The sequence below is a fragment of the Diabrotica virgifera genome, chromosome 4 (assembly GCF_917563875.1).
Source record: "Diabrotica virgifera virgifera chromosome 4, PGI_DIABVI_V3a".
Classification (NCBI taxonomy): domain Eukaryota; kingdom Metazoa; phylum Arthropoda; class Insecta; order Coleoptera; family Chrysomelidae; genus Diabrotica; species Diabrotica virgifera.
Genome location: NC_065446.1, coordinates 163,211,339 through 163,236,199, shown reverse-complemented (window position 1 = coordinate 163,236,199; position 24,861 = coordinate 163,211,339). Strand labels below are relative to the sequence as shown.

Below are 24,861 nucleotides of genomic sequence, written 5' to 3'. Positions count from 1 at the left end.
TTTCGCGATTCATGATAAACAAAACAGTATAGAGTGTGTAAAAAATTTATGGGAGGCTGAGCCTCCCTTGCCTCCTCTGACGAGCCGCCACTGGCTACAAGTTCCCAAACGCTCTACCACAGGCTCTAGGTCAAAACTGTTCCTGTGACAATAATATAGTTAATTATCTCAGATCCAGAAACATTTTGTACAATCTGTAATTGATTAATTTTGTTATTTATATTTTGTTCCGTCGCTAATAACCTTTTGGTGGATGCGACATCTTTTTCTAATAATAAAAAAAAATTCTTTTTGTACCTAAAATATTTTCGGAGATATTTTGAAGAAAATGGCAAAAATTACGGAATTGCAAAAAATCAATTTATCTTTAAACTCCAATTTTTCTAAAATTAAACCTTTTAAATAGGTCAATCTTCTTGGTTGTGTTGAGAATAAATATATAAAAAGAATTACAGAAAGGTAAAGATCAATTTTAATTAGTAGGGTGGTTACGGGGTTGTTTTAACTGATGTTTTCGTAGAAAAAAGTAGGAACTGACGTTATTTTGATCATAAGTCGCTTAATTTTTATGCTAGAAACTTTTTTCTTTTCTTTGAAACATCTAATTGTATACTTGAAAAAGATTCGGTATACCTCGTATACAATTGACAAAATTTGACATAAGATGGTTGTATTTTAGATTTTAGATTATGCAAAACTTTTTATTAAGAATCACTTTTTTTCGTAAAATTAATAATAAAAGAGTTATCTGAGTTGAAATATCTGAAAATAATGCTAGTTATCCATAATTTTTCAAAAAAAAAATTTCAATTAGAAGGATGTAATTGCATACTAGAATACAGTTTTTAATTTTAAACAACTTTTTTTAATAGCAATTTTCAATATTGTGAAAAATAAAGCTACTTCACTCTTGAGTGAAATTTAAACTTTTTGACCTACATCGTATAGTATTCAAAATATTTGATATTTGATGGTTAAATCTTAGGTTTTGAACCATGCAGAGCTTTATATGAAGAATAACTTTTTTTCATTAAATTAATAATAAACAAGTTTTCCGTTTGGATACAACTTACTGGGATAAACTGTATAAAAAATTATATGTGGAAAGAGAACCGAAACAAAAATGTAATAATTCAAAAGTTACCATCCTATTGTTTATAACTTCATCTCAAATGGCAGTCGACTTTAACCGATTGTATTTCAGGAACAACTCATCGCAATTAAACTTTTTTTTCTTTTAGAGAAAGTGTCCTGCCACGTCCTTTCCAATACCGTGGTTCTAATTTTATTTAACCAATTAGTTGCCGAGATATATTTGTTTTTAAGCCAAAAATTTGTTTATAATTTTAGAATGTTCTGAGACCTCTTAAATAGTCTAATTTCAATTCTGTAAAATACGTTAGATATGTATAGTGCATTTTTATACGAGAATCATAGTAGTCTAGTAAAATAAAATTACACTACATTTAAATCAAAATGTAAATTAGTACAGGTTGAAACAAATTTTATATCAAAGTTTAGGTGGGTACAAAAGATATTTTCAAAAAAGTATCCAAATCATAAAAGGGGATCATTGTTTAAATAATTAAAAAGGGGTCATTTTTGCAAAAAAATTACTTTTTTAACTGCTGAAGTCATTCAATTACTAATGAAGGTCTACAGAATTATTTTCTGCAAAGTTAAAGGGTAAATATTTCACATAAGACTTACTAAATTAAATTTGACCCCCTATTTATTTAAATAATTATACATAAAACTTTAAAAACAAATTTGCAAAAAAATATTTTTAGCGTTTTAAATAAGCACTATAAAATATATTATTTTACTGGAGAAGTTGCGCTATGTTATCAGTATTAACTGAAAAAAAATTGGTCCAAAAATATTTAATATTTTTTGAGATATTGAATTCGTTTATTAAATGTTACTCTATTTTCAATTGCAAAAACGCGGTTGTTGCCAAAGAAATATTCACCTGTATTAAATCTTATTATTTTTATTTTTATGTATGTTTTCGACAAATGTATTGATACATTCAAATTTCAATTAAACTTCCCCCTAAAATGACATTTGAAAATTATTCAAATTTGTTTATAACTTTTTTTTTAATAACGTCGCGGGGATTAAATATTTTGAAATACCGTTTCCATAATTGGGTTCCCGGGAATTTTTCACTAATTAACAAATTTTTTTGTCTTTTTTTCCTCTTCTTTTTTTTTCTTGAAGTTATACTACTACGGGCCCTTTAGGGTTAAGTTTCATTAAGAATGTTGAGTCTCAAGTTGTAGATTCTAGACCTAAAAATATTAAGATTGGTCAAAAATCACTTTAATAAAATGTGGCTACTTACTGAGTTACAGGGTGTTTTATTTAAAAATTTAAAAATTATTTTTAACAAGTACTTTCAAACTATTTGACGTATCCTTATCATACTTGGCAGAAAGTGTGAGTACTCTACAGTCTACTAAATTGTGATAAATAAAAGTTTCAATCTACTACCAGAGGCGTACGACAGGGGATAGTTAATGGTTAACCCTTCCCAAATTCTACGCCACTGAGGGAAATACTATTTTAGTGAAATTTTCTGATTCTCCAATACTTTTTGTGTAAATAATATAATCTTTACTGGTAACGATTAAGTCATTATTTTTCGAGATATTGGACGTTTAAAATGAAACGGCATAGTTATTTTGATTCATTAAAAATTCATTCATTTAAACTTCGAATATCTCGCAAACTGATGACTTTATCGATACCAATAAAGTTATTTACATACAAAGTATTGGAGAATCGAAAAATTTTGCTAAAATAGTAATTCACTCAGTGGCGTAGAATTTGGGAAGGGTTAATCGTTCACTATCCCCTGTCGTACGCCTCTGGCACTAGCTAGAAACGATTATTAATCACAATTTAGTAGGGTGTATAATAGCCACACTTTCTGCCAAGTATGACAAGGATACGTCAAATAGTTTTAAAGAACTTGGTAACAATAATTTTTAAATTTTTAAATAAAACACCCTGTAACTCAGTAAGTAGCGACATTTTATTTAAGAGATTTTAGTTAAATCTTAATATTTTTAGGTCTAGAATCTACAACTCACAGATTCAATATTCTTAATGAAATTTAACTCTAAAAGGGCCCGTAGTAATATAACTCCAAGAAAAAAAAAAGAAGAAGAAAAAACGACAAAAAAATTATGTTAATTAGTAAAAAATTCCCAGGAACCCAATTATCGAAACGGTATTTCAAAATACCTAATTCCCGCGACGTTATTAAAAAAACAAAATATAAACAAATTTGAATAATTTTCAAATGCCATTTTAGGGGGGAGTTTCGTTCAAATTTGAATTTATAAATACATTTATCGAAATTATCGATAAAAATCAAAATACCGAGATCTTATTCAGGTGAATATTTCTTTGGCAACAACCGCGTCTTTGCAATTGAAAATATAGTAACATTTAATAAACAAATTCAATATCTCAAAAAATATTAAATATTTTTGACCAATTTTTTTTTGCTTAATACTGGTAACATAGCACAACTTCTTTTGTAAAAAAAGATATTTTATAGTGTTTATTTAAAACGATAAAAATAATTTGTTGCAAATGTGTTTTTAAAGTTTTATATACAATTATTTAAATCAAGAGGGGGTCAAATTTAATTAAGTAAGTCTTTTATGTGAAAGATTTATCCTTCAACTTTACACAAAATAATCCTATTGACTTTGATTAGTAATTGAATGACCTCAGCAGTTAAAAAAGTAATTTTTTTGCAAAAATGACCCCTTTTTAATTATTTAAACAATGATCCCCTTGTATGATTTGGATACTTTTTTGAAAATATCTTTTGTATATACCTAAACTTTGATATAAAATTTGTTTCAACCTGTACGAATTTACATTTTGACTTTTTTTTATTTTATTAGGCTATAGTTATTCTAGTGTATCATAATTATTATAGTTCTTATTGCGACCGTAAATTGTTAATTAATAATTTAATTGTTGCTAAACTAGTCGTTCAATTTCAACCGGCTTCTGGAAGTCGATACCAAAAAAGCTGTTATGTTAGCATATTATAATATAGTTATGGATCAATAATTACTTACCTAAAATTTTAGTTGAAAATAAAATATTTTGTTGGGAAAAGCTGCATCTTCCGAGGAAAATTTTCATCAAAGCAAATTGGGAAAAACATCTCTATGCAGAACTAAATTACGGTGAATTTTTGTTTGAGTGTTTAAAGGGAAAAATTATGATTTCCTAGCGATAATTTGTTTATAAAATAAAAATAGCATACTATCTGCAGATTTTGCATAGCTATATTAAATATATACAATCATAAGATTGGATTCCAGCAATAAAATTGCTGGTAAATAACTTTTCTTAAAAATGGCATATTTTCCGATAATTTGCACATACTGTTTGTAAAGTATTTATAAACTTATTTTAGAGATATAAAAGACATCCTATAGAGTATAAGAATTTACCATCTAGAGGAAGTGCAATTTATTGGGCACGGCTTCTATACTATAAACTTAAGAGACCAATATTAAAGTTTCAAAAGGTTCCAGAAATAGTTAATTCTTCTATGAAAGCCAGCACCTTCAATCAATATTTGAAATTTGCAAAAGAACTGAAAGCCTACGAACAGAGTAAGATAACCATTTTTTATGTCACTTTATTCAAACATTATTGATGATTTTTTTTTATTTAACCCCTAATGGGTTCTGCAAACTGCCGGAAGAACAATAAGCGTTTGCTTTGACAAATGTGAGATTGACATGTATAGTATCACTCGAGTGAGTGATCTCTTCTAAAGAACTAGCTAAATTTAAATTTAGTGTTTTTTTAACAATGAGAGTACTTATTGGTGTCTATATGTCCTTAGAAGCTAAAACTTATTTGAGTGCTGTAGACAGGTCGGCAGGCAGCAGGCGTCCAAGTCTACGCACTTCGTTGACATCGGGCACGTTTAGGCGCTTGGCCAACACGTTAGGGTCCATTGACACTCTTTCACTGTAACGAACACTAAACTGGTATATCACTTCCTTGATGGATCATAACTTGACGTCGTGTAGAATGACCCTGTTGGGGATATATAAAGATGCATTGACGATGGTTCGCAACATTTTGTTTTTTGCTGTTTTCTTTTGGTGAATATATGTTTCTTCCAAGTCATCCGTCGGTCCAAGTGCATGCCAAGTTATTTATCATTGTTAGCTTGTGGGAGGTAGCAGTCGTTGATTTTTACTGGTGGACATGTTTCTCTGCGTAAAGTGAATGTCACTTGTGTAGATTTCGTTTTATTAACTCCGATAAGCCATCTTTTTAGCCACTTTTGGATTTTATCAAGGTTTGTCTGAAGGTTCTTTGAGGCTGAGGCCGGATTGGTGTGTAATGCCAAGACCGCCGTGTCATCAGGGAATGTTGCTACAGTGGTGGCTTTTGTTCTTGGCAGATCAGGTGTATAAAGGAAAAACAATATAGGTCCCAAGACGCTACCTTGAGGAACGCCAGAATATATTGGATGTAATGCAGTAAATTCACTCCCTTGTTTCACGAAGAAATGTTTGTCTGATAGGTGGGATTTTAGTAGTAGAAAGTGGGGATAGGGTAAGAGTCCTTTCAATTTAAATTGTAAGCCGCTATGCCACACTTTGTCAAATGCCTGTGATATATCCAAGGCCGCAATATCTTTTATCGTTCAGATCCCTGTAGATTCGGTTAGCTGATCTGTGGACCTGCTCAATTGTTCCGTGCTTTTTTCGAAATCCAAACTGATGATTTGGAATCAGTTTTTTTAAATCTATTTTTATTTGGAACCTATTGGCGCAGAGCTTTTCAAAAGCTTTGGATAACATTTAGAGCAGGCTTATTGGCCTATATGAGGAGACGACTTCTGGTTTTTTCCGGGCTTAAGGATCATGATGATTTGTGCAACCTTCCAGGTGCAGGGAAAGTAACTCGTCCGTAGCATTGCGTTGAATATGAAGGTTTTGAGTTTGTGAATTCAACCAATAACATGCTATGGCAGTGAAGCCTGGGTGCTGAAAGAAACATCCAAAAACAAACTCGACACATTCGAAAGGAAAGTACTTAGGAGAATACTAGGACCTGTGAGGGAAAACGGAATCTTCCGAAGTCGATACAACAACGAGCTTTATCAACTTTATAAGGAAACGTAACTGTCAAACTTCATTAGATTACAAAGATTGCAATGGGCCGGACATGTGATAAGAATGGGAGAGGATAGGCTACCAAAACGAGCACTGAATGCTAGAATGCAAGTAAAGAGACCGGTTGGGAAGCCACGAAAGCGCTGGAAAGACACAGTAAACAGCGACGCACAAGCCCTTTTAGGAGTCCGTGTATGGAGAAGAGCAGCCACAGACAGGCAAGGGTGGAGGCAAAAAAAAGGAGGCCAAGGCTAAATTTGGGCTGTAGTGCCGTAGAAGAAGAAGAGTTTGTAACATTCTTCAGGAAAGTCTTGTAGGATTTTTTCAGAAATTAGATCGAATCCAGGTGCCTTTTTATGTGGATTTCATGCTTTACAATTTGTTTGACTTCTTTTACAGTAAATTTATGTAGAGACAAGTCCATTTGAAATAAGGCATCTAAGTCGTCCATTATTTCTTTTTCTTCTGCGGTGGATACCTCGGAAGGAAATGGTTTAAATACATTCTTAGGTGTTCCGCGAAGACTTCAGCTTTTTCTTTATTACTTCTGGCCCATGCAATATTGAAGTTTTTAATTGGTGGATTTGGAAGTTGTTGCGTTTTGAGTTTTCTTGTTGCTTTCCATAATGAGTATTCCGTTGCTTCTGTAGGTGTAAGACTTTACAGATAGTCGTAAATGCCCTGGTTTAGCTCTTTTTGAATTAGTTGTTTCAATTCTTTGGTTACTTTATTAAGTTTCTTCTTGTTTTCACCAGTCTTTGCCTATTGCCATTGTTTCCGTAATTATCTGTTGACAGCAATTTTTTCTTTAATTGTGGGAGATATTTCACTTTTGCCTAGAGGTGCTTCATAGTTTGTAGTGGCTAATCAAGATGCTTCTTGTATATTCTTTGTTAGGTTTTCGACTGCTGTTTTGATGTCCAGTTCAGTTTTTAAGGATAAGTCTAGGGACATTAAATTATCTAGTTTGTTCCGGAATATGTTTCAGTTCGTCCCACTGTTGTACAGAGAAGGTTGCTTTTCTTTATTTGTAATCTGAGAGTTAACCTTTATTATTACTAAAGAGTGATCGGATGATAAATCAAAACAAGATTCTGCTTTACATTTTTCAGTATCAATACCTTTCGTGATACAAAAGTCTATGGCGTCTGGAATTTTATTACTATCTGACGGCCAATATGTTGAATCGCCTGTAGATATTTGTTGTAGATTGTTAGCCTTCATTGTTTTGACTAATTCTCTTCCTGTTGTAGTTGTAATTCGTGAGCCACAAGTGATATGTTTAGCATTATAGTCACCTCCTGAAAAGAACCTGCTTCTAAGTGTATTGAAAAAACCTTCAAACTATATCTGTTTGTTATTATGTTTGGGTGGGCAGTATATGGCAGTTATATGACCATGCTCATCCTCGATTGTAACACTAGTAGCTTGTAGGTAATTTTTGTCGAATTTCTCTCTTTCGTAATGTTTGATGTTAATAGTGAAATGGATATTATTGAATCAAGTTTAATAGAAAATTTGGATGATTCTACTGCGAAAATTACAACTAAAACCAGAGATGTTATTAAAGTGCCGACACAACAAATTCCACCTCCGCAAAAAGTTGTAGAGAAAAAATTGTTCAACGTTGCATCAGATAAGTACAATTTTAATAATGTTTATGTATATATAGAAAAATCAAACAATCAGGATATTGGCCGTTTACATCCACTTACTGTTGCGGACATTTTGCATAAAAAATTGAACATTCCTAATATTATTGAAATAAAAGCCATTGGAAAAAACAGAATTAAAGTTTTGTTAAGGTCAATCGTAGATGCAAATAATTTAGTTAAAAATATAAAATTAAAAGACCAAAACTTAGTAGCATATGTCCCTAACCATTTACTAGAAATAAGAGGCCTAATAAGAGATATTGATACTCAATACGATGAAAAGTATTTGTTAGATAATAGTAAATCTCCCTCCCCCATAATAGCCTTTAAAAGAACTTACAGAAAAGTTGACACCGATGGAAAAACTAACTATGTACCCAAAAGGACAATGATAGTCACCTTCGAAGGAAATATTCTCCCTAGCTACATTTCAATAAATAGTGTATTTTTTCCTGTTGAAACCTACATTGGCAAAGTAACACAGTGTTACAATTGCTTAAGATTTGGACATATTTCCAAGCAGTGTCGCAGTCCACAAGCACATTGCATAAAATGTGGAAAAATCAAAAATGAAGATCATGCATGTCAAGATAATGATGTTCAATGCATACATTGTGATAGTAAAGATCATGTTTCCATATCCAAGAAGTGTCCAAAATACGAACATCAAAAGAAGATAAAGAACGTGATGATTGAGCAAAAAATTTCCTTTATCGAGGCAAAAAATTACTGTGAATCGTCCTTCTCGGGATTGTTTATTCAGAATAGATTTTCCACACTAGACAATATCGAAGACAGTTTTCCTCCCCTCCCAACATCTTCAAAAAAATCATCCCCTTCTACTACCACACATAAAAATCAAAACATTTCAAATAATACATCCCAATCCCAACCCTCCTCAAGCCACTATAATATAGCTAAAAAACGAAAAATATCACCAAACCAAACACAAAACAATTTACCCATGTTCCCTTTTAATTTTGGGCCCTCCAAACCCCTTCCTGCTAATTTAAAACCCCCAATTTGTCAAAACAAATCAGATCAAAGAGTATTGGAAACACTAATTTCCAATTATATTTTTAATTTGATTACAAATATTCAAACTGTAGATGATATGAAAACTATGAGTCAAGATAGTATTTACCATGGTATAAAAACGATTTTAGAGGATATCACTCATAAATAACATGTTCCCAGAACTTAAATCATTAAAAATTTTGCAATGGAACGGTAGATCCGTTGTTTCGAATAAAAATAGTTTAATTCATTTTTTAATAACTGAAAATATTGATATTGTATTATTAAGTGAAACCTGGTTCAAACCAAATCAAAATTATACATTTAAAGGTTATATTGTAATTCGCCAAGATAGATATGACGGGTATGCAGGTGTTGCAATTTTAATTAAAACAACTATACCATTTCGTGAAATAAATATTAGAAACAATTTTAATGAGGGAATTTTAGTTTGCGGTGCTATCGTTAAATGTAACACAATAGAATTAAGTTTTTTATCTATATATAGACCTCCAAATATTAGTACATCCAAAAACGATTGGATAAATATCTTCTCACAAATCAAATCACCTTTTTTAATTGGCGGAGATATGAATGCTCATCACTAGAGACTGGAAAATATGCACTAAAAAATGTCTAAAATATGCATGCAATATGCATTTTAAAACAAGCTGAATATGCACAATTAACATGCAAATATGCATTTATATATGCACTTATTTTTATATGAATAATTTTATGGTTTACGTTAAATACATAAATAAATAAAAAATAATAAAAATAAATAAATAGGTTTGAATTTAAACCAAATTGTATTATTATTTCTTAATATATTTTTTTAACTTCAGGTTTTGTGACAAATAAAACGGCAAAATATTTTATTTTGACCACAAGATAAATAAGAGTACAATAAAATAAATGTACATATTTTTATTGTTACAATATTGATTCATATTTTCTAAACTAATATTATAAAAAGAGTACAATAAAACAAATTTACATATTTTTATTGTTACAATAAATAATCATATATTGATTCATATTTTCTAAACTAATATTATGTCTTCTATCTGTTAATATTTGTTTATAGGCAGAAAAAGATCTCTCAACGTCACAAGATGTAATTGGGACATATTTAAACTTTGCTATTAGAGACGGATCCATATTAATATTTTCATCGAAGTTTCCAAAATTGATTATATTATTTATTGAACGCAATAAAGTGAAACCCTCATTTTTGTTTAAAACGTCATCAAGTTTATCTTTAATTTTTACTCCAATTTCCCCATTCAGATTTGTTATTTTCTGTTTAACCGAATCAACAATAGACATACTATTGTGAAGACATAAATTTTGAGCCTCTAATTTTGTAATTGAACTTTCAATGATATCGAAATTCGATTTTATATACAACAATTGATTTTTAATAGACTTTTCTTTAAAAATATTTTGACAGTTATCAATAGCGGTACAAGTCGGATCAAAACTTGAAATAACGCTTTTGATGTCGTCGTAGTGTTCAGATAAAAATATAGCACTTTTAAGCCAAGTTCCCCATCTGGTTAATACTGGTTCTGGTGGTAAAGGAATATCGGGAAGCATCTCCCTATATACCTGTACACGTAGTGGTGCTTTCAGAAATACTTTTTTTACATTATTTATTAAGGTGTTTACATTGGGAAATTCAATTCTAACTTTCTCTGCAACTCTGTTTAGGCCGTGCGCCAAACATGTACAGTGAATTAAATTAGGGAAAAAGATTTTAAGATTGGATGCAGCTTTCATCATATATGAGGCGGCATCACTAAGCATTAATAATATTTTTTCAAATGGTACTTGATCAGGTAAAAAAAAATTTGTTAGGGATTCGTTAACAAATCTAGCTATTGTAGCATAGTTTGTTTTTTCCAAACATTTTACACTAATTAAGTATGAGTTTTTAAAATCGCCAGAGTCGTTAAGAACTCCAACAATTAGATTCGCAATTTGTCGACCCTTTGTATCCGTTGTTTCGTCGACGTAAATCCAAAGATATTCGGCTTTTAACTGATTTTTAATACTCGTCATCACATCTTTGTAACATGCACTGACATATTTTTTCCGAAGAGTTGAAGAACTTGGTATTTGAGCTGGTTTATCTTTAATCTTGCAATAAGTTTTTAAAAAGTTTTGACACGATTTATGTTCTAACTTGTGCAGAGGGATATTGCAGTTCAAAAAAAAATGGCATAAATCCTTTGCAAAGGTTTCTTGCCCAACTGACGTATTCTGAATCTGCAAACTGTTCTGTAGAATCTGCTGGCGAGGTTTATTATCATTTTTTGATAGCTTAGTTTGGTGAAGTGAAGTTTTTATGTGTTGAACTACTTGGAATTTCTTTTGACATGGAATCTGGAATATAATGATAATGATGTTTTAGATGTTTTCGTAAATAGATACCTACATTAAAATGATCAAACTTTTTAAACCTCCCCCAATTTTTTTTTATTTCTCAAAGTGAAATTGAAATCGTCAAACAATAAAGTACAGTCAGTGTACCGTAGTATACAGGGTGGGCCACTCTCAACACCTCGCTCTGTATAAGCCAAACCGTTGCGAACTTTAAAAAACAGTTTTTGAAGAAATGGGACGGTTTGTCATTTTAGAATAGACAGACACATAGATGTGCAAAGAAGTTTGATAAGTTTAAAAATCTATTGAAGTGGAGAACTTACCTTTTTATCACAAATGGTGCAAAACATACTTTCACTGTCGATAACTTTTAGATGATTGTTACTTCCAATCCAACTTCTGAGAAGACTTGATTTTTCCCTTGCTACTTTAGGCATTTTCACAATAATAATAAAATGATTTTTTTACACAGTATAGTCAATAACTTGCAATCACAAAAGTTGAATAATCGGCGATTGATTTAAGACTAACCATTCATAAAATAAAATAATCTATCCTACCCTTAAAATGCTTAAAATTTCGTTTTGGTTGGTTTTCCCAGAATAATTCATAGTTGGCCGACACCAGCAGAAAGTACAGGTAATATTTGTAATGTTATTCAAAATATAATCGGTATTTACTTAGGTAATTTGTAAATTCTGAGAAGTCTATAAATCTTAAATATCCGGATAATGATACCTGCAGCTATAAATAACGCCCATTATGTTTATGGGTACAACAACAAAGGAGCTTAACAGCAAAATATTTACTTTCACATTTTATTTTAATGGATGTTGATGTTACTAATATATACCTTATTTTTAAATGGGGGTAGAGTAAATTCCCATCAAAATATGCATTTATATGCTCTTAAATCTCCAAATATGCAAGGCATATGCATTTATGAAAAACATGAGAAATATGCAGCATATATATGCATATGCATTTTGCATATAATCCAGTCTTTACTCATCACTCACTATGGGGCTCACTGCGTAATGATCCAGTTGGTAACCAAATTGTTAGCAGTATCGAAGACCTAGATCTTGTAATTTTGAATAATGGAGAACCTACATATCTTCCTAGATATGGTACTCAAAAATCTATGATTGACATTTCACTCTGCACAGCTAATATAGCCAGTAAATTTACTTGGTCAGTTTTATCTGACACCTTAGGCTCGAATCATTTTGCTATATCTATGAATTTTTCAATAACCAACACCTTACAAGAAATAATTTATCCAAAAAGCAAATGGAATATCAAGAAAGCCAATTGGTCCCTGTATACATCCTTAATTGAAAACATGTTTTCCAACTACAATACCTAGCTCTTTCAATACTTATCAAAATTATAGTTTTCTACTAGATTGCATTAATGATGCTGCAATTAGATCTATTCCTCAATACAAAATTTTTAAATCTAAAAATCGATCGCCTCCACCATGGTGGGACCCAGAATGCGATCTGATAATCAATGACAGAAAAGAAGCATTAGCATTGTATAAACGTTCACCAAGCCTTGATAATTATCTAAATTGTCAGAAAGTTACTGCTCATACTAAAAAGCAGTTGAAACAAAAAGCCAAAGCTAGTTGGATTAAATGGTGTTCTAATTTAAGCAAAAATACCTCCTCTAAGGAGATATGGTCACAGGCCAACAAAATGAATCGAAAAGCATCTATTAGTATAAAACCCTTCAATGATAATCTATTAGACGACTTTTTTAATAAAGTATGTCCTCCTTTTGCTCAAAATTCACCTACACGATCTACACAAAGTCATCATTCAAATAATCACTTCCTGTTAAAACCATTTACTGAAACTGAATTAGATTTTGCCCTTAAAAACCGCATAAATACTTCTCCTGGTATCGATCATATAAAATACCCCATGTTAACCAACCTTCCAGATGTTGCTAAAAAACTTCTTTTAAATGTCTTCAATGATATCATCCAAAAAAATATAGTTATCGATTCTTTCAAAGACATCTTAGTTGTTCCTATCCTTAAACCCGGAAAAGACCCAAACATCGTAAGTTCATATAGACCAATATCCTTACTGTCTTGTATTTTTAAAACTTTAGAAAGGCTTATAAAATTTAGATTAGATTGGTGGTTACAAAAAGAGAATTTACTTCCAGTAAACCAGTTTGGTTACAAAAGAGGTTTTGGAACTCTAGACGCTTTAACAACACTTGTTGTAGATGTACAGAATAACTTAACTAAAAATAACTACTTAGCAGCACTATTCTTAGATATTGAAGGAGCATATGACTCAGTGTGTTTATCAACCTTAAAACATAAAATGGTAAATTTTTTTCATGTGCCAATTGCTTTCGTTAACACAATAATCGGTTTCTATACAGATAGGGTAATTTACATCAGAGATCATAATAATAAACTAATAGGACCTCGACATAATTATTACGGTATACCACAAGGCTCAGTATTATCACCAATTTTATTTAATCTGTACACCTCTGACATACATAAGATGCAAATAAACAACATCCCATTCAAAATCATACAATATGCAGACGACTTTTGTGTCTATATGGAAAGCAAGAAATATGAAAACGGTATGCAAAACCTAAGTACAGTTTGTAGTTCCCTATTTCCATGGTTCTTAGAGAACGGCTTAAATTTATCAATTAAAAAATCAGCAGTATCTGTCTTTACAAGACACAATCTTCCTATAAACCAAGATGTATTACTTAGTGATCAATCTTTTACATTTAAAAATAATGTCAAATATCTGGGACTCATTCTGGACAAAAAACTAACTTGGAAACCACACATACAATATATGCTGGATAGATGTAGCAAAGGTATTAATTTCCTTAGAATGACAACTAGAGTGTGGTGGGGCTGCGATGTTGAAACATCTTTATTGTTTTATAGAGCTTATATACGATCCATTATAGATTATGGTGCTACTCTCTACGGTTCTGCTTCCAAAAACCTTTTAAGAAAAATTGACGTTTTCCAAAACTCTGCCTTGAGAATCTGTTTAGGTGCTATGAGATCTACTCCTATACAACCAATACATGTTGAAGCTTCTGAGCCTCCTTTAGAGATTAGAAGAAATTTACTAAGCGAAAAATGGGTATTTAAAGCACACACTACAAATTTCGAATTATTTTCCAGTATATGTCATCTTAACGAATCAGATCTTACTCACAAGTATTGGATTAAAAAACCATCTCCGCCTTTATGTACTGCATTACAGAACAATCCTATTTTTTCAAAGGAATTAAACACAGTAGACAAAAACTTAGACTACTTTGCTCTCTTCCATAAAACTGATGTAATAATACCCACATACAACGAAAACAACATAATCAGCAACAATATCCTGAAATCTATTTTGAACTGCTACAGTGATGCAACAGTTATATACACAGATGCATCTAAATCAGGAGAAGGGTCTGGCTGTGCGTATTTTTTGCCCTCAGGAGGTTTCGAATTCAAGTACAAACTTCCCAATGAGTTTTCAATTTTCTCTGCGGAATCATTGGCCATACTCGAAGCGTTGAAATATATTAAAAACTCTTATACTAAAAAAACGTTAATTCTTTCAGACTGCCTATCAGTTTTACAGAATATCAAAAATACTTTTTTGCCCAAAACATTTAGTAATCCTTACATATTTTTAATAAAGGATATGTTAAAGCACTTAGAAGACTCTGGCTTCAATATAAAATTTATTTGGGTTAAGGCACATATTGGACTCAAAGATAATGAGTATGTAGACTACTTAGCCAAATCCAGTATAACATCAGGCACTTTATTGTCATATTCTTTATGTGTATCAGATGTTATTACTATTTTTAAAAGAAACCAACTATCGATATGGAAAGATCAATGGAATCTTTACTGCTTAACAAACCCCACAAGATACACCACTTTACAACCAGTGATTCCACAAAATACATGGTTTAAGAGTTTTAAAGCTCCACGTAAATATATAACAACTATAAATCGATTACGTTTTGGGCATGCTTGCTATCCAAGTCATTTATATAAAATAAATGTGATTGAAGACAATAATTGCAAACATTGCGGAAAGCAGGGTGATCTTGATCATATCTTTTTTGAATGTACTAAGTTTCAACAGCATTCAAACTCTCTCTATAAAAATTTAATTCAACTTGATATGCATGCACCATTCAATATACAGTCTTTGCTGGCTACAGGCTCACAACAAATATACAATATCATTATAGATTTCTTGTCAGATACACGCACAGTCCTATAAGATTTGTACGCGGGCATGAGATTTTTTATGATTTAAGTTCAGATTTGCATCTTTTTTTTTGTCATAAATGTTTTATCACTTTATCAGAGTTCCATTATTATTTTTATTGTATTATTATTGTATTGTATTATTTATTGTGTTACTATATTGTTTCTGTTTATCTTGTATTAGGATTAGGATTGTATTTTGTTTATTGCAACTGGCTGAATGACTAATGTCTATGCCATTAAATAAAAAAAAAAAAAAAAAAAAAAAATGTTTGATGTTTTCTTTTATGATTATAGCAGTACCTCTATACTCTATAAGATCTGGATGTTTTGTAAAGTTTAGTTTGTATTTCGGAATACAAAGATAACTTTTATCTGTAGAATGTGACTCAGAAATCATCATTATGTCGATATCTTGCTCAATGAGGAAGGTTTTTATTTTTTCTAACACGTGTTGTTATAGGCCATTGGCATTAACGACTGCAGTAAGTAAATTTAACATTGTCCTCATTTGCTTCATTAGTTTGATTAACATCTCCTCTAGTTTAGCCATGTTGCTGACAGGCTGAATATTTTCTATTGTTTGACTGGTTTGTACTTGTTTATTTGTTACTTGGGCAGGTTGTATATATCTGTTAGCTGTTTGTTGAATTTGTGATAATGCGTTGCTTTTTTCTCGTAGTACAGGATACAATTGTTGCTGTAATTGTTTGTGTACATTGCAGCCTCTGTAATTCGCAGGGTGATTTCCTCCGCAGTTGGCGCATTTTACATCTTCATCTCTTGTTTGGCGAGAACAATCTTTTGTTTCATGTTGTCCTGCACATTTGACACATTTGAAAATCTTCCTGCAGTAAGCTTTGGTGTGACCAAAAGCTTGACATCTAGTGCATTGAGGTATTATTCTCTTGGTGTATGGAAGTTCGCATTTAACGATATTGTTTCCGAGGTTCGTGTACTATATACCTCCTTGTTATTTTAATTGGGTTTAATATCAATGTAGAACATAGAAAAGGCTATTTTTGTAATTCTATGTTTTATGTTGTGGATATTTGTTGCCTCATGGCCAAGTTTTTGCAATGACTGTTTTATAGTTTCAGTATTTGCTTCGTGATGAAGTCCTCTCATACAAATCTGAAGGTTTTCTCATTTTTTGGTCTGAAGGTATCATATTGGGTGTTTTTTTATCCAGTTCGCTGATTAGTGTATTGAAATGTTCTGCCTCAAAACCTGATCTTTGGTGGTTTCGTGGCCAGTGGTTTTAACTGTGTAATTTTTAGTTACGGTTTGAATCAACTCATGTAACCGATCTATAGCTTCTACATTGTAAATTGTTTTAGGTGGAGGTTTCGGTTTGTCATTTGGCTTATTAGCTTCGTTATTTTTACCGGACGCTTCTTCCTCTTCTGACAGCTCGCTGAATCGGTTGTTGCTTTCAATTGGTTTCTGCAGCCAGTAGTCGTTGATTTTTGTTTGTTTTTTGGCATTTATTAGTTCTGGACTTGTGAGCCTTCATTTTTTACTATTTTGTACGGTTTGCCATTATGCATTTTAAAATGCAATTATGCATTTTTATCCATTTTTCTATAGCAGAATTTTTTCCTGACATCATCCTGAACACAATGCAAAAACTAGTCTCTAAGTACTGAATTTTAAAATAGATTTATTCCGGTGTTTTTAGCGCTAAATTCACTGGTCTATAAATAACATTGACGAGGCTGCGTATCGATGAAGTTACCAGTCAAAAAAAATAATAACACACTCGGATAGGTGAGGCAAAGAACTACCCCACTGATCATTACTCAGCCTAGGCTAGAGGTGGACCGGCGCCGGTCGCCGTGATTTTACCAGATCAATACACCGGATCGAACTCAGTTGTGTGTAGTAGGTCACGGCGTTTCATACTCTTGACAGTGTTACATCTCCAGCGCGCCTCGATGGTAGTGGTAGGTTGTTGGTGGAAGTGCGGGAAATAGATATAGAGAGAGAGGGAGAACGTTAACGGTGCCATCGTTACAGTATTTATTAATTAACTGGTATTCTTCGGGGATTAGCCCAATAAATTAAAATAAAATCAAAATGTAATTCCGTTCAGGTTTAAATAAATTTTTTATCAAAGTTTAGATCAAAACAAAAAATATATTCAAGAAAGTATATGATTCATACGAGGGGATCATTGTTTAAATAATTAAAAATGAGTAATTTTTGCACAAAATTTACTTTTTTAACTGCTGCGGCAATTCAAGTTTTTGTTAAGGTTTTTGCAATTTTTTTCTGCAAAGCTAAAGAAACAATCTTTTGTACATATAAGACTTTCTAAATTAAATTTAACTATTTAGATGAGAAATAAGCCACAATTAAATTAAATTTAATTTAATTTAAATAAATTTTTAAATAAATTAAATTAAAATAATTTACTTACTTACTTACTTAAGCCGCCCTGTTGTACCTTACGGTGTCGAGGTAAAATAATTTAATTAAAATTAAAAAATAAATTAAATTTGACTATTCATTTATTTAAATAATTGTAAATCAAAATTTAAAAAAATAAATTACCAAAAAAATATTATTTGCATCATAAATAAGCACTATAAAACATTTTCATTTACAGAAAAAGTTGCGCTATGGTACCAGTATAAACTGGAAAACATTGCTTCATAAATATTGAGTAGTTTATGAAATATTTAATTTGTTTAAAAAACATTACCGTCTTTCAATTGCAAAATCGCGGTTGTTGCCGATAGAGTATACAAGTTTTTAAGGTCTAATTTTTTTTTGCTTGTATACAGGGTGTCCCAGACTAATTTAGCCACGCTATATCTCTTAAACGAATAGAGATTTTCGAATGGGACAAAAAGTGATATATTCTACTTGTAATCCACTTTAATATGGCGTACAAAAAAATCATCCCCTAAATATTCATCAATTAGTTACAACCCCTAACTTTAATTTTTTTAATAGCACCCTGTATATTTTTTTATAGTTTTGAATGTGGTCTTTTATTGTCTATTCAACACACTTTTTGAAAATAAAATCGGTTCGTAAATAACCAAGAAACTATCAGTTTATTTTTGTTAATAGTGTGTCCCAGACTAATTTACCCAGGCTATATTTCTTAAACGAATAGAGATTTTCGAATGGGACAAAAACAGATCTATTACATTTGTAATACACTTTAATATGGCATAGAAAAAATATTATCCCCTAAATATTCATCCCTAACTTACAGGATGCTATTAAAAAAATAAAGTTAGGGGTTGTAACTAAGGGATGAATATTTAGGGGATAATATTTTTTCTATGCCATATTAAAGTGTATTACAAATGTAATAGATCAGTTTTTGTCCCATTCGAAAATCTCTATTCGTTTAAGAAATATAGCCTGGATAATTTAGTCCAGGACACATAATTAACAAAACTAAACTGATATTTTCTTGGTTATTTACGAACCGATTTTATTTTCAAGAAATGTGTTGAATAGACGATAGAAGACCACATCCAAAACTAAAAAAAATATACAGGGTGCTATTAAAAAAATTAAAGTTAGGGGTTGTAACTAAGGGATGAATATTTAGGGGATGATTTTTTCTACGCCATATTAAAGTGTATGAAAAGTAGAATACACTATTTTGTCCCATTCGAAAATATCTATTCGTTTAAGAGATATAGCGTGGCTAAATTAGTCTGGGACACCCTGTATAATGTTTTCGATAAATGCATTAACAAATTAAAATGTCAATTAAACAACCCTCCAAAATGACGTTTGAAAATTGGTGTAATTTGTTTAAAACTTGTCTTTTAAATTTTTTTAATAACATCGACGGAATTAAGAATTTTGAAATTATTTTTCGGTATTCGTGTTTATAGTAGTTTTTGACACACAAACGAAAAAAATTTTCTAGATCCATTTTTTGCCGAGCTAACTTTTCAAAGTTTAAAAAATCATAAGTTGTTTATTTATCAATATTAACATTTTAAAGTGCTTGAGTACATCTATCAACCCTACTACTTACTAATGTCCTTTCTATACGCTCTGAGCTTCGCTGGTGTCGCTCCTAGCGGTTACTAATTCAACTTTTACCGGTAATTTTTAAATTTATTATTTAATTGTTATCGCTTAATATTTACAACGATAGAAAGTAATTAAATTTTAATAGATTTTTTTAAGATTTTGCTAATCATTTTGACGTTCTATTGATGAAATATTAAATTCTTACTTCGGATACTTTCACAATTATCATGTAGATGGCGCCAAGATTAATTTATAATTACATATTACAGAACATTAAAAAACGCAAATTCCGTATTTAAAACGTAAGTATATTTAAGGTAAAAATATAAACCACAGCTTTGATCAACTAATATTTTTTATAATTAATGTTTTTAATTTTAATTTAAAATTAATCACTTTGACATTTATGTCAAAGGACCCCGCACAAACCTTATGGAAAATAGGTCCCAGTGGATTTCGTTCATACTTTGGGAAAATACTCTTTGAAGCATCCTGATAAAAAGTTCTCATGGGCACAACTCAATCGTATGAAGGATTTTCAAGATATAGAGGCCCAAACTCGGAAAATTATAAGATTTACGGGGTATTCAAATTCCGTGAGTTACTGGTTATTTGGCAACATGTAGAAGTTTGGATCAAGGAAAAGTACCAGTGGTCTAGGATTTTTTCCTGGCTATCCAATGGCGACCTTTACTTTGACCTTGACCTTCAACGGACGTCATCTTCTAGAGGTTCGAGGGTTTTCGGCATTCAATTGATATAAACAGATTACTCATGGGTTTTTGGGATCGCTAAACACGAATATGCCATCAGAATTGCCCTCCGGATGACTTGGTGGCCAGGGCCTCTGCAAGGGACGTCATCTTCTAGAGTTTCGATGGTTTTCGGCATTTAATTGATGCAAATGAATTACTGGAGGGTTTTTTGCGGTCGCTATACACGAATATGCCACCAGAACCGACTCCCGGAGCATCTGATTTCCAAGATCAATGAAAGGGGCTCCTGGAGTTTCGAGGGTCTTTGGTACTACAATAATGCAAACGGATTAGTTATAGGTTTTTGGGGTTGCTGAACACGAATACGTGATCAGCACAGACACAGGAGCACCTGGTGCCTAAGACAGGTTATCTTCTGGAGTTTCGGAGGAATCAAATGAATTACTCTTGGGTTTTTGGGGTTGACAAACATGCATACATGCATACTACCGAACATGCATACTGTCGAAACTCCAGAAGAAGACCTGCCTTAGGCACCAGGTGCTCCGTGGGTCGGATCTGATGGCGTATTCGCGTTCTGTAGCCCCCAAAACCTGTGAGTAATCAGTTTACATTAATTTAGTACCGAAAGCTCTCGAATTTCCAAAGCGTGACGTGCCTTAGGCAACAGGTACTCCGATGTCTGTTCTGATGGGGTATTCGTGTTCAGCAACTCCAAAAAGCTATGAAAAATTCGTTTGCATCAATAGTACCAAAGACCCTCGAAACTCCAGGGGCCCCTTTTATTGACCTTGGAAACCAGGTGCTCCGGGAGTCTGTTCTGGTGGCATATTTGTATATAGCGACCTCAAAAAACCCTCCAGTAATTCATTTGCATCAATTAAATGCCGAAAACCATCGAAAGTCTAGAAGATAACGTCCCTTGCAGTGGCCCTGGCCACCACGTCATCCGTAGGTCAATTCTTATGGCATATGCGTGTTTTGCGATCCCAAAAACCCATGAGTAATCTGTTTATATCAATTTAATGCCTTAAACCCTCGCAACTCTAGAAGATGACGTCCTTTGAAGGTCAAGGTCAAAGTAAAGGTCGCCATTGGATAGCCAGGAAAAAATCCTAGACGGCTAGTACTTTTCCTTGATCCAAACTTCTACATGTTGCCAAATAACCAGTAACTCACGGAATTTGAATACCCCGTAAATCTTATAATTTTCCGAGTTTGAGCCTCTATATCTTGAAAATCCTTCATACTATTGAGTTGTGCTCATGAGAACTTTTTATCAGGATGCTTCAAAGAGCATTTTACCAAAGTATGAACGAAATCCACTGGGACCTATTTTCCATAAGGTTTGTCCGGGGTCCTTTCCGGTAAACGTTTACAGACTTGTCACTACTGGCGCTAAGGAATTTATAAATATCCCCTCTACGTACGAGCTCACAGTGTATATAGAGTTGAAATTTTAGAATATTTTAAAAAATAATGATTTTCGTAGCGACCTTAAATGCAAACTTTTTGCGTGAAGATTGGTGCAGACTTTGCATTGGTGCAAACTTTGCAATATCTTCGTTAACAATGGACCAATTTGAATGTTTTTCTTTTAAGTTTAGGGCAGCATATAAAAATAATAACATCTAATGACACTTTCTACAATAAATATTTGTCAGTTTGTAAAAAACAATTTTTTTTCCATTTTTTTCCTCTAGATGTGATAAATAAAAATAAACACAAAAGATTTTTTATAAAAAAAATAACAAAATAATACTGAATTAGTATTAAAAATTTGTTAAAGACTTTTTTCTTTGTACAATATTAAAATATATATGCATTTTAATAGATTTATAATCTTTATAACAGGTAGTACAATAAAAATTTTGTATATATTTGTTAATTTTTATTTACTGATATTACATATATTTATATAGAGGTTGTCCTCCATATTTTTTTATTTTTTCTATTGTATTCACATTAACTTTGCGAGATTTTGCCAATGATTTGTACAAAGGAAAAAGTTTTTTATGTTTCTTTAAGAAAGATTGATTATTTTGTTAAATTTTTAAAATAAAAATTCTCTTTTGTAGTTATCTTTGGTGCCAACTTTGATTTATCACAATATTACAGAAAAAAATTTTTGAAAAAAAATTGTTTATAACAAATCAATGAATATCTATTGCAAAAAGGGTCATGCAGATGTTATTATTTTTATATGCTGGCCCAAATTAAAGAAAAAACATTGAAATTGACCCATTATTAATGGAGATATTGCAAACCACTCCTCTGCCAATTTTCAGGCAAAAAGTTTTCATTTAAGGTGTCATGAAAATCATCATTTTTCAAAATATTCACAAAAATGACATTGTTAAGTAGTAGGATTAATAGATGTACTCACGTACTTTTAAATATTAATATTGATAAATAAACAAATTATGAATTTTTAAACTTCGAAGAGCAAATCTTGCCAAAAAATTGTTCGAGAAAAAATTTGTTTTTTGTGGATATGTCAAAAACTACCAGGAACACGAATATCAAAAAATAATTTCAAAACATTTAATCCCGGCGATGTTATTAAAAAAATAAAGTTTAAACAAATTACACCAATTTTCAAACGCCATTTTGGAGGGGTGTTTAATTGAAATGTTAATTTACCAATATATCTATCGAAAATATACATAAAAGCAAAAGAAATGAGACCTTAAAAACTTGTATGCTCTATCGGCAACAACGGCAATTTTGCAATTGAAAAATGGTTATTTTTTAAAACCAAATTAAATATCTCATAAACTGCTCAATATTTATCAACCAATTTTTTTTCAGTGTATACTGGTACCATAACGCAGCTTTTTCTGCTAAACAATATGTTTTATACTGCTTATTTATATTGCAAATAATATTTTTTTGGAAATGTATTTTACAAATTTGATTTTTGTCTTGTTTGTTTTTTCAATTTTGATTTACATTTATTTAAATAAAGTAAGGGTCAAATTTAATTTAGTAGTTCTTATATTAAAGACAGTTTCTTCAGCTTTGCAGAAAAAAATTGTAAAGTCATTAATAAAAACACAAATTAACGAGCAGTTAAAAAAGTAAATTTTGTGCAAAAATTACCCATTTTCAATTTTTTAAACAATGGTCCCCTTCTATGAATCATATACTTTCTTGAAAACATCGTTTATTTTGACCTAAACTTTGATAAAAAATTTATTCCAACCTGTAAGGAATTACATTTTGATTTACATGTTTTGTAATTTTATTTGATCGGTCTAGATGTTTCTGCAGTAATTTCAATTGTCGATTTGGTATCTTTTTTTAACCTTTTTTTTTAACTCGAAACTCAATTTGCAGCAAAATTTGATGATTGCTTTAATCTTTTTAATACAACTAGAAACTCAATTTGTAGCAAAATTTGATGATTGGGTTCAAAAATTCAGTGTTACCATGGTAAAAGCACTACAAATGGATATCGTAAAAGTAGTAAGTGCAAATAAGAAAAGTACATTTTATAAATCACCAAAAGCTAGTGGCCATCCAGCAGGCGTAGGAAAGTCAAGTGCTAGGAGTAGTTTAACCAAAGGTAATTTAATATTAAAAATTACTAGCGAACCTTTTGTGATCTTAAAAAATATTAAAGTTTCAGTAGCCAAAGGATCTTCAGGTCGAAGAGATTCCAGTAAATGCAGCACCCGCTCTGTTCAAAATGTTTTGGAACGAATTAACTCTCAGAGGAATTTAACATGGCATGAAATTATGGGTTCTTATATTTTAGCTGATTTAGGTAAGGAAATATCTTTTTCTTTAAGTGCCATCTCCCAATCGGAGGTTGGATATTATCATTACTATCTGTACTCTATCTACTGCTGCTCTGAAGAGTTCTATAGAACTGAACTGAAACTAGTACATTAAATTCTTCAACCATGACATTCTCCTTTCTCCTCTTATCTTTCCCTGTACCTAAATATAAAAACAATTATAACCTGCGGCACAGCAATTGTTAATTAAATAAATAAATTAAGAAATTGTACTTCGGAAGTCATATGTTTTCACCCAACGTGACTGGAAGTAGAACTTCTTCTTCTTCTTCTTCTTCTTCTTCTTTTTGTATAGACATGACTCTCTCTGTTTTTTCAATGTGCCTCTAGTAAGTTGTCATTCCATCGTTTTCTTGGTCTTCCCGCTGATCGTCTTCCTATTGGGGAACCGTCTCTCGCTGTCCTGACTACCCTATTTGTCGTCATTCGGCTTATGTGGTCATTCTATTCTATTCTTCTGTTTCTTACCCAGTTATTAATGTTATCCACCTTGCATCTCCGTCGTATATCTGCACCTCTAGCTCTGTCCCGTAGAGTCTTACCATCGATTTTTCGAAGGGTTTTCATCTCCGCTGTTTCGAGCAATCTTTTTGTCCTCTGTGTCGAGTCGTGTTTCTGCCGCATATGTCATTATTGGTCTAATAGTTTATAGGAGGAGGGAGTATTTTAAATAGGAAGTAGAACTGGAAGACGATATTTGAACTTTTCGTGTAACTTTGCGTCGATTAATATATGTTCGATTTCACTAATTTGTAGTCATTTTTGCCAAACTTCCGGTCATAAATTTTTAACCGCAAATTACATAAA

General features: G+C 31.6%; 1 protein-coding gene across 1 annotated transcript in view; it reads left to right on the top strand.

Annotated features, from left to right (window-relative positions):
- Nucleotides 1-24,861, top strand: part of LOC114336768 (dynein axonemal heavy chain 10) — an 863,661-nt gene that overhangs the window by 152,033 nt on the left and 686,767 nt on the right. Inside the window, exons 14-16 of the mRNA XM_050648469.1 lie at nucleotides 4,451-4,652; nucleotides 23,646-23,819; nucleotides 23,877-24,020. Of these exons, the coding sequence (XP_050504426.1) occupies nucleotides 4,451-4,652; nucleotides 23,646-23,819; nucleotides 23,877-24,020 (520 nt within the window). The remainder of the gene's footprint in view (nucleotides 1-4,450; nucleotides 4,653-23,645; nucleotides 23,820-23,876; nucleotides 24,021-24,861) is intronic.